At 37.3% G+C, this 11,634-nt stretch overlaps 1 protein-coding gene across 1 annotated transcript in view; it reads right to left on the bottom strand.

Moving 5' to 3' along the window:
* Window positions 1–1,204: 1,204 nt before the first annotated feature.
* Window positions 1,205–11,634, bottom strand: part of SLC30A7 (solute carrier family 30 member 7) — a 1,382,816-nt gene continuing 1,372,386 nt past the window's right edge. The window contains exon 11 of the mRNA XM_044085748.1: window positions 1,205–3,981. Coding sequence (XP_043941683.1) covers window positions 3,934–3,981 — 48 coding nt within the window. The 3' untranslated portion in view covers window positions 1,205–3,933. The remainder of the gene's footprint in view (window positions 3,982–11,634) is intronic.

Below are 11,634 nucleotides of genomic sequence, written 5' to 3'. Positions count from 1 at the left end.
ATAATAAAATAAAAAGCAAAGTTCTCCAATAGGGCACTTATCTGGATAAATGACATAGCAAAGGTACCAATAACCAAAACAGTGAACAGTCCGACAGATGGCAATGAGATAGTCTGAGGAACCATGCTAATATATCCATCTTTATACCCCAATGCCTTGCTCATTGTAGCTGTACTGTTTTAGCACATGTAAAGCATGCAGCCAATTACAGTTCAAGAAATATTTATCATTACTGTTCAATGCTAATGTAACACCATTTGTCTGCATAAAGTGCCCTCAAGGGACCATAAAAACCCATCCGCTACAGTGAAAACAAGGTCACTGTAATACATACCTCTCAGTCTTTCAGCATTACAAATCATAGCAGAGGGTCAGAAAGAGGAGTGCTTTCTTACTTTTCAAAACAGAAGGTCTTTATTACAGATTCTATATAGTTAAAGGAAAGAAGTCTTTGAATACGCTTAGTTTATTTATTTAATAGGGTATGGACTCATATAAAAGGTCTGACTTTATGAGGATCACCTCAACAAACTAGGGTGAGCAAGACTAAATTTGAGGGTAAAAAATTATACTGCTATGTCTAAATCAAACGCAGTTGAGAGACATGCTGAAATATCATCACAAATCTTACTAACAATACTATAAAACTTCAAAGCAAAATCAGAAGTAAAGAGATAAGTAAGAAGTTCATTCCGGTGTCAGTTGTGTATACAACATAAAAATGGCTTACTACTATAATCACAAAACTCTGCAGAATCCAACACGTACATAAAAACAAGGCACATTCCAGTAAATGGCCCTACTGACCAATATTTAAGAGCTCTTTGTTTTACTGTTTTGATGCCTCTGGCTTTCTTACTCTCTAATTTATCCTTCTAGGTATAATAATGATTAAAATACAAAAAAAAAAAAAAAAATAGCATTAACTTCGTAAACCTTGAAAAAAGATGGTACCACAACATGTGTCTAAGCACTCAGAATCAAATAGTTTTCAAATGGTTTGCTAGAATGTTTATACCACAGAATTTTAACTTATCAACATCACTTCAAACCCATCATCACCAGGTGCTATCATGTAACAGACATTCTAACACAAAGCAAACATTTTATTACAGTCCTCCATATAATAATACACTGATACCAGTACAAGCCCAGAACTACTCATGGATAACGAGAACTATACTTCTAAACTTGTACATTATTATTCTATTTGAAAGTTTCCAGACATTTCCCCCTCAGCAAATACTTTTATACAAAGGCTGAATTGCAATGTATAATTTTATAAACTACGTTTAAAAATTATCTACACTACAATAAAATAGCAACAGATGTTTTGGAATATAAATTTACACATTTACCAAGTTTCACATGAATTTTCACTGGATTTTGCAAGTTTTGGCTTTCTTTCGTCTTAATTAAAAATTACATTTGCTTAATAATGTTGTATTTCATATCCATTTCCACATCAGAATTTAATGCTACAGATGAAAGGAGCACCATTATACCTCTACAAAATATGGACAAATTTGAGATGTTGCCATTTACTTTAAAGAAGAGATAGATGCCACAATACTCGTTTTAACCTTGCACAATATGCATGCATGGAATCATACTGTTTTTGCCTTTAATAATCAAATACAGGGAACAGATTCTGAAACTACAATCTGGGACTGCTAGTCTCAAAATTTAAAACCAATAAGCAGCACTAGTGAAGTGAAAACAGTATTTGTTGAGTACTGTTTTCAAATGATGTAGACAAGAACTATACTTCTAAACTTGTATATTATTCTTCTGTTTGAAGTTTTCCAGGCATTTCTCCCTCAGCAAATACTTTTATACAAAGGCTGAATTGTAATATATAACTTTATAAAGTACATTTAAAAATTATTTACATTAAAATAAAATAGCAACAGATTTTTGGAATATAAATTTACACAATTACCAAGTTCCACATAAATTTTCACTGGCTTTTGCAATTTTTGGATTTCTTTCTTCTTAATTAAAAATGACATTTGCTTAATAATGTTGTGTTTCACATCCATTTCTACATCATCATTTAATGCTACAGTAGGAAAGGAGCACCATTATACCTCTACAAAACATGGACAAATTTGAGATGTTGCCATTTACTTTAAAGAAGGGATTGATGCCAAAATACTCATTTTAGCCCTGCAGAATATACACCCATGGAGTCATCCTGTTTTTGTTTTTAATACTCAAATACAAGGGAACAGATCCTAAAACCACACTTTGGCACTGCTCATCTCAAAATTTAAAACCAATAAGCAGCACTAGTGAAGTGAAAACAGTATTTGTTGAGTACTGTTTTCAAATGATGAAGATGAATGCAGTGGTCTTGTGACATTCAAATATATTAATAATATTGCTTGCCACCCGTTGTTGTGCAACATTTGTAGTAGATTCATCTAAGGTACACAAACTATCTCCTGACCTGATGCTGCTTGCAGCATCATTCTGGTATATCCTGAATCTATTATCATTAAAACAGGCAAAAGTTGCTAAAACTCCTTGGATAACAATATGACAAACTGAAAAGATACATGTCGTGTATGAATCATGCTAAGGGTGTGTGTGTTTGCTTCAGTCCAAAGCTACAGGAAATAATACATCAGTAAGTAATTTTTCAACTTTCAGATTTATGCAATGTGCTGGAGACAGCAGCAACCTTGTGTGCTGTACTCTGCCTCTTCCCTTAACACTGCTACATATGCTTACATTCCAGTATAAATAATATCAGCTACAATGCCCACAATTATAAATTCCACATTTGAAACTCCTGTATTTACTATCCTGAGTGGCAAAAGAAAAGTTACTTGCTTCCCGGTCTGTAAACATATGAAGATGAATGCTATAATTACTACTAAAATATTTTTGATATGAAATGTAGTAGAATCACATTTAAAGATGAATGGCAATTTGTGATTAGCTTTTTTAAATATGTATCACTGAAGTGCAAGCTCACTTAATCTTAATGTTTTTTTTCTGTTATTTCAACATTAAATGCAATAAATGGGCTCCAAATATAAAATCATACCTTTTAAATATTTCTGTTACTTACTGCTGCACAAGTCTTAACCGAATATTTTACATGCATTTATACTATACAAATATTCTAAAATGCATTTTAGTCAGAATACTGAACCAAACTGAAAGTGATTATTAAACTGTCTAAATCTGTCCACAAACATTACTTAGTAACAACCTACAATGTACTAGTATCTGTTCTTTGAAAGGGTTCCTACCCAGTCTGTGTAATGTATATGGCTGGCACACTTCGATTTTACTTTCACAAAAGTTGAAAAGGTAATGTTGACATTACATAAATGTACTCCACTGGCTATAAAATCAAAAGAAATCGTGATGGCCATTAGTACGCTTACAGCATATACTGCTAAATGATTTACAATGCAAAGGCACTTTGAAACCCAATATGGTTTGATTCACTAAGTTTGCAAAGTACAAACAGTTTAATAAACAGTTATTTTGCAAGATGTCAACAACTGCACCAAATATTTACAAAGTATGCCTTTAATGCAAACTACATAATTTCTGTGGGAAAGTTCCTCAGCAGCTGTAACAAACATGGCAATATGAGTATGGCCTACAGATAAAAAAAAAAAAATCACTTTTCCACAAAACCAAATAAAGGTGGCATATTTAAACAAATTACCTACAGAAAATAAATCCATAGCCTTTTAAGCCACAGATATCGTTAATGGTTCGGTGTTTTGATGTACACAGATACAGCTGTATTACTTGATAACTCTTCCATGAAGTGGCGATGGGAGGAATACGTCTTTGCTTGGTCCCAATGCATAATTATGGCATTTTAGTTCGACATACATGGGAAAGTGTTTTCTAGATCCTAAGTACCAGTTTCTTTGGTCCAAAAATTAAAACTGCAAATTTCTATTACATGACTAAAAAGTCAATCTGTACATACAGCTGTCTTACTCCAACCTGTGGAGGGAACAAGAAAGACATTAATGAAACAGATTAAAGAGTACATCCACAGACAAAGCCAACATCAGACAGTGAATATACTTGCTATGTTAAGCTTGACTATGTATCAGACATCTGCAATGAAATTTCCCATGACCCCGCCCTCGAAATCTCCTATATTATTCAGCAAGATATCCTTGTCTATCACAGATCAGTCAATTACTGTGCCGCTGCCTAAGTCCAACGATTTCCCTACCTCCCTCCACTTCAATAACCTACATCATTATACAAGCTAAGAGACCAGACAACCATCTGAAAGGTGACAGCATCTGGTTCCCAATCAGCTACATCCTGCCCATATAAGCAACTAAGCCACTGAGATAATATGATCATCAAAAGCAATTCATTCTTTTCTTTCTACTGACATAAGAAGCCCTTGTGATATGCTCTGGCTTAAAATGGACCTAAAATAACCTACAATACAGGATCACACAGAAGTGCTTTTATCTTCATCCCCTTAAGTATTGCTTCAGTCTGACCCTATGCAGGATCCAAACATTCATCTATTCACACTGATTTTACACTTGGACTTTGATACACCAAAATAGTATTATTAGCTATGCACTTGCAACTAAAGTTGTGACGGCCACAGAACATCCGTAGAGATTTCTGACAGGTCATTTACAATGCCAAAACTCATACTGAGGTTAATAAGCCTAATTAAATATTATTGCTTCTATGTTTACATAGTGCAGGAATGGTAACCACAAAAATCCCAAAACAACTTGAATGTAATAATCCAAACACTACACAGATAACTGACTAATGCAACAGTGGCTCTGCATATTCAGCTCTTGCCAAGGGTGAATACTGCTGGGCATGTGCACAGCACTTTAATGAACTACTATGTTCTATAAATCTTCTTCATCCATGTCTGTACACTGCAGCTGTAGGACTGGTAGCGCATCCTTGGGAATCTTTCACAAGCTCAAGCTTATCTCTTCATTACTATAAACATCTCTCCTCCTATTCTCTCTTGATTGAGTTTGCAGTGCATAAAGGTACTAAACTCATATGTATGGAAAAAGATATATGTCATCCTAACATATAACAAAGCCTACAGACCTCTGTAACATGCTCTAGGTCAGTGTGGAGATGATAAATTTTAGGCAAGTGGAAGGTGGGCAGTTATTTTGTAGTGTATGGACAGAGATCAAAATGCTCTATCATTACATTAAGTATAAAACTTTTGAGACTTACCTGATCCAGTCCATACATTGCAGCTATAGCACCAAGTCCCCAGCAGTACAGCTTGTATGGATCAATGACAGAACACCACAAAGGACAATGGTCCTTAAAAAGGCTCTACACTTTGAGATCAGATTCAGCTTATAGTGCCTGCCTTGCAAAATTGAGCAGTGAAGTCAGTGGCACGGCAGTGTATATGTTATCTGCTGCCAAGTTCCAAAAATAAGCTAAAGATGTAAGCTTGGATCTTGTAATGTGGGCTCTGGGTTTACCTGGAAGTCGCTTATGTCTAAATGAGTAACAGTACAAAATACATTCAGACAACCATCAGAACAATATAACTTTTGTTACCTTCTGTCCCAGTCTGTTTGGCACAAATGATGTTAGGAGTTATTAGTCATTTCTTATATGTTGAGTGTGATTCAACTAAAATCGTAACTGCCTGAGCACGTCTGGAGAGTTAAGTTTATATTATTCTTTAACGGAATACTGAAGGAAGAAGGCCAGAATATTTAGAGATTGTTGAGGTTGGCATCATCTGCTACCTTTGGTATGAAGGCTGGTTTAGCCCTAACAGTAACTATTTTTATGGAAGACTATACTGTACATGGAGACATATAACAGGGCATGACGTTCAGAAACTCTCCTGACTGAAGAAATGGATACTAAAAACAAAATATTCGAAGAGAGGTATCTCAGGTCTATCTTTACAGACAGTTCAAAGTGTGGTGCTATTAGTTCTTCCAAAATAAAGTTATAATTACACAGAGACATTGGATCTTTGCATGGGGGTCTTATTAAAAAAGATCCATTGAAGAAGGCTTTGCAAACTCTTTGAGAAGCTAGCAAGGTGTGGTTAGAACTTCAACAAAAGTTGAAGATTGCCTTTTATTGTGTAAAAAATGGAACCCTTGTTAAAAAATTCATCCATAAAATGAACTGCAGGAATAGGTGCTGTGAAAGAATCTAGTCTTAGTCCTGTACCCACAAGAAGAATCTGTACCACTTGTCTTTGTAAAGTTTTCTAGCAGATGGCTTTTGTACTGCACTAAGTTTCTGAACAACCTTTGCAGGTAAACACGGTCCCTGGCCATTACTGTAATTTGAAAAAAACATGCAATTAATTTGAGGGCCTGAATGTAGAGATGAGGCTTGATGGGCAGGTGTCACAGCAATCCTGGATAAGGGACTAGAAGGAAGGATTCTCCTTAGAGTGCGAGGACACACAGGGAAAACTAAACGGAGCCAAAACGGGGTTATGAAGATGATGTTGGTTTCGCACAGGTTTCACTTTTGAAATTCAGATCAGATATTCCATGAGACTGTGCAGCTGAGAACTTTACATTTAGTGTGGTATCTGGCCAAAGGTGATATGGACAAAACTGTTGCCATTAGACATAGGGCCCATAAAATGAGCGCTGCTGATGCTGCCCATTTTTGTAACAGAAGTTTGACAGAGGCTTGGATTGGTAGAAGTCCTGAATGTGAAAGGCTGGCAAATTTCAGTCTGTTGTCCAAGTGGCAGCCAATGAATACCAGATTTTGTGATGTTTCCATCTCTGACTTTGTAATGTTCACTGTGAATACCAAGGACATGTATAGCTTACCTAAATAATACCATGCTCGTACAAGAGACTCTTCTGAAATGACAGTTAAAAGCAGTCATGCAGATAGGGGAAGACTCAGATTCCCTGCAGTATCAGGTGACCTTTTACCACTGCTTTGCATTTAGTGAACGCCCTGGAGGCTTTGGTAAGGTCAAAGGGCACGCTTCTGAAATGGTAATGATTGGCTTCCACTCAAAAGTGAAAGAACATCCTGGATACCATTGCTACACTGATAGGCATAGAAGCATCTTGAAGGTCCAAACAGCACATCCAATCTCCTTCCTGTAAGTATGGAAGGACTGATTGCTCTGAGGACATAAAGAATGTCATTTTTCACAAATAGAGGTTTAAGTAACAGAGATCCAGTAATGGCCTGAGGTTCTGCATCTTCTTAAGACCTAAAAAGAACCTTGGGTAAAATTTGGATCATATGTGGTCTGCTTGGAACTCCTGGATGGCTCTTTTTTATAAGAAGCTTGCAACCTTTAGTGTACTGCCACCAATCTTTTATTGGAGTAAGATGTCTGGTAATGGGTGAGTGGCACTGGGGTTTCTAAAAACTGTAGCCTCTGGCTACAGTCTCCTTGATTCACTTATCATGCCTGATACACGATGGCTAGCCTCACATTTAAGTGCTCTGATATGCAACTCCAGACTCTCTCTACAGCCTGTCAGTTGGGCAAGTCTCTCAGGAGTGATGATGTTGACTTTTAGATGAAGCACCACAGAAACCCTGGCTTTGCTAACAATCTCTGTCTCTAGGATGGTATCCATTGAAGAAATTCATTCTTTACATGGAAGGTTCTATAAAACAATGCTCTAACTGGGTTTACTGGTATTTTTGTACAAGGAGCTACAAAAATTACCCTACCACCTTCAAGTGTCTAGCCTTCTTGCTTGCATTTAGCAAAAGTCCTTCACCTGGGGCCCAAATATGAAGGAACGATCACATGTGGCTTTGGTACAGGCTGCCTTGAAATGTTCCTTAAATCTGCACAGCCTACGTCAGGCCTGTTTCCCAATAAATATACCTGACCCTGTTGGTCTTACTGCTCCATATGCTACATTATGCAAAAGCCTTATGGACAGCAAAGTGATGATATTCACTGTTGCCACCTGTGAATCTGTCTATGTAAATCATTCTGTGGTAACTTTTTCAGAATATCTAGGGTTTCTCTGCTACATCTTACTGAAATCTACTCATGTGCTTGTCAGGCTTTGGTGGGATCAGCTCAACAATGATCAGTTCCCACCATTCTTTCTCCATGATGAAATCAATCACAGGTTCATAGGCTCATAGGACGATATTAGGATATTGGCCAGGAGGCCCTTATAAGCCTAGTCAATAATTTCACCCATGTTCCCCCAAAGTCAGCACCTGTTTTCCCTGTCCAGCAGGGACACAGGTGGGATCCCAGGGGTATATTTTCTGTTTCCCATCCAGTCATCCAGGTTTCTCTTAAAGAGCATTAGTGAGGTACTCTGCTTGACATGGGGAGGAAGTCTATTCCACAGATGGGGGAGTCATTGGGACACAAATCTATCCTGCCAACAAGTTCTATTAATGTCACAGACCAGGCTGAGACCTTGCGTGTGGGTTGCGCGAATGGAGTTTGACTTACAGATATGCAGCAACTCCATCAAGGCTGAGTCTGAGATGGCTTGTATGTCAAACACAGGTCACCTCTGAGCAGTCTGTATGAGACTGAGTAGAGGGACAGGGCGTTTAGCCTATCTGTACAGGACAGGTGTTTGAGACCCTGACTGTTCCTGGTCAGGAACCTCTATGGTGTCTCCAACTGCTGCATGTGCTTGGCAAGGTGCATGCCGAAGGGGAATTGTACTCAGTGGGTCTGATAAGGGAGGAGTACAGAGATTAATCAAGACAAGCATCTTTTTATTTCATAATAAACACACAGCTACATACACTTTCCAAAAAAGATAACCTACACCTTGATACATGCACAGATTTAATCATGCTGAAAACACATTTAAGAGCACGCCATCTAGCACCCACACCATCCATTCTTGTGCCATCTCAAAGTGAAAAACAGCTTGCAAACTTTAAGCTAAATGACTTTTAGCCTTAAGAAAGAGTGCTGTGGCTGCCATTAAATGAACAGACTTTGCATTATTGTGATTTATACTGAAATGATTGATGTTACTAGGAATGTATCTGCTTGAATTCCGTTCAGTGCATCAGACTTCGTCTATTTTTACTTAACTATTTGTCATGTCTCCACTTAAGTACTAAGTTTAGTGTTTCCCAATGCAGATGATTCAAAGTTCACGGTTCAGTCATGTCCTGATTAATTGCCTATATCTTCAGGCAGTCTGTCTGGAATTGCAGTGCTCCGCTGTTAGATAAAAAAATACAGCAAATGGTTCTGCAATTACATGACATAGCTCAGCTCAAACTCTTATTTTACAAGATCTTAGTGCATCTTTCCGCCTGCAAGAATAACGCCAAAGGAACCACCATAGTTTAATACATGCAGATGAGTTCACTTCAACCTCTTCCCCTTAGCACCCCAAAATCACAACATTATGGTGGGCACAGGACAGATGCCTGCACCTGGCACAGCACTGGCATCAGGCTACATTCCCAAGGAATGCAGCCCTTTACCCTTGATTCAAGTTTCCACAAGAAATCCAGTCATTATCAAATTACAGTAAAAATCCCAGATACATTACTGTCCTATTTAACATCACTGGTATTAACAGCAGTCACCAGGCACCCCCACCTGGCATTTAAAGTATCTCTGCATATTGTACAGATCTACTTTATAGTGTAACATGCAGTTAACTTCAAGAAATGTATTATTCACATTTTACTAAGAAAAAATAAAGGTTTTACTTACAGTTACATCTTCAGTTCCTTCTCTATCTTTCTAAACATTAATGACTAAATGTGAATTATACTTCAGAGTCCTTCCACAAGTTTAACACAATCCACAAACTTCCAGCCTCTCCCTTCTTGCAGAAGCACAGTTCTCATATCTAAAGTGCATCGTATGGAAATGACATTTCACAGTTCAGTCATTCATTTCTCGCCTTCACATTCTTGCTTGCTTGCTTCATCATCTTGACCACCCAACACTGGTCTCTGATTCAAGCCAAGGTACTCCAGATTTCTGTAGTCAGCTCATCCTCAAGTACGAATAGGGAAAAGCTTTATGGCCCATTCCATTACGAGAGTTTGAGTCTCTCAAGAGCACTGCTGTGGCTAACTGGTTCTTCAGTGAATCTCTTTTTAATTTCTCCAAATCTTTTGGGTTTCTGATACCATGATGGGAATGGACCCCATTCCTTAATCAAAGTATGATTAAAGTTCATGAAATTAGTATTGTCTACAATTCATATGGAGTTACATATAATGGTAACACATCTAAATACAATTGTAGATTATTTTTTATAAGGCTTGTTGCTCCAACTACTATTGGCACACTCTGGCTATCTTTCTTCCACATTGCTCTTGTTTCTGCCTGCAAATCCTGATATTTTATGACTCTGTGTCTCTCTGTATGCAAGATACTGTAGTCACTGTGTGTAGCAATTTCAATGATCAATGCTACTTTTGTCTTCATTTCAGGACCACTATATCTGTTTTTCTTGCATCTGTCTTTTGAACTGTTGATAATGGGTGATTCCATGTGACGTAGACTTCATCATTTTCCATGATGGTTTGTGGCTTATGTTTCCAGTGTTTTTCACCTACTTCATTATTATACTGTTTGCACAATCCCCAGTGCAATAGCCTTGTCACATTATTATGTCTTTCAGTATACAGTCCTTCTGCTATTAGTAAATCACAACCAGGAGCAAATTGTGGATTATTTCCAAATCTGTTTTACAAACCTACATTTGTCTGTTTCTCCAACATGGTCAATGGACTTTGTAAACTGTGTACGTAGCCAACTATCTTGGGCTGCCAATATTAACCTTTCATCTTTTGGTTTGAATTTGCCTCTCCTTACCCATTCCTGCATTCTATCCTGATCAACATGAGGTTCTTCTAGGAGTCTCAACTGTATTTATGCATTTACCACATTTCTTGCCTTCTCATCTGATCCTTAACCTTATATTCTTTATTTTGTTTTCGGCACATTCAGTTGCTGCCTGATTTTTATCTTTTTCTGGTTTGATTTCCATTCCCACTTGACGCCGATATGCTTCTGCTAGACTAAGAAGGTAAGTCATCTTAGATTGATTCTCCTCATGTTTCAAAACTTTCACTATGTTTGGATCTTGTGAGGTCAGCAAATATGAATGCAGTCCCACAGTTGCAGATCTATACATGTAATCAGTTTCAAGGAGGCCCATACCTCCTTCAGAGCGGGGTATATATAATCTTCGTATGCACCGATTTTGATAAATCATATGATGAGCAATAAGCATCCTTCTTGTTTTCCTGTCTAATCTATCCAACACCTTTTGGGGCCAGTCAATCACTCCAAAAATGTAAGTTAGGAGAGGAAAAGCAAATCGGTTTATAGCTTGAATTTTGTTCCTAGATGTCAACACTGTTTTTGGGATTGATTTAAGTCTTCTAAAATATTCCTTACTAAGTTTTACTCACATTTATTCATGTTTTATTGTTGATCCTTCATCAATTCCCAAATATTTATACACTCCTCTTACTCAAATTATTTTATATCACACTCTTGTCCAAACTGATGTTTTCTTGGTGCTGCAACTTTCCTGCTTTAAAGGTTGCTTTTGCACATTTACCAAGACCAAATGACATTCTTATATCATCTGAAAAAATTTTGACTACTTGCAGTTGTGCTTTCAGTTCTTCATCTGATGAGCTATA

Source organism: Protopterus annectens, chromosome 10.part0 (genome assembly GCF_019279795.1).
Source record: "Protopterus annectens isolate FY-2018-M chromosome 10.part0, PAN1.0, whole genome shotgun sequence".
In the NCBI taxonomy this organism is placed as follows: domain Eukaryota; kingdom Metazoa; phylum Chordata; order Ceratodontiformes; family Protopteridae; genus Protopterus; species Protopterus annectens.
This window is presented reverse-complemented; position numbering and strand designations above follow the sequence as displayed.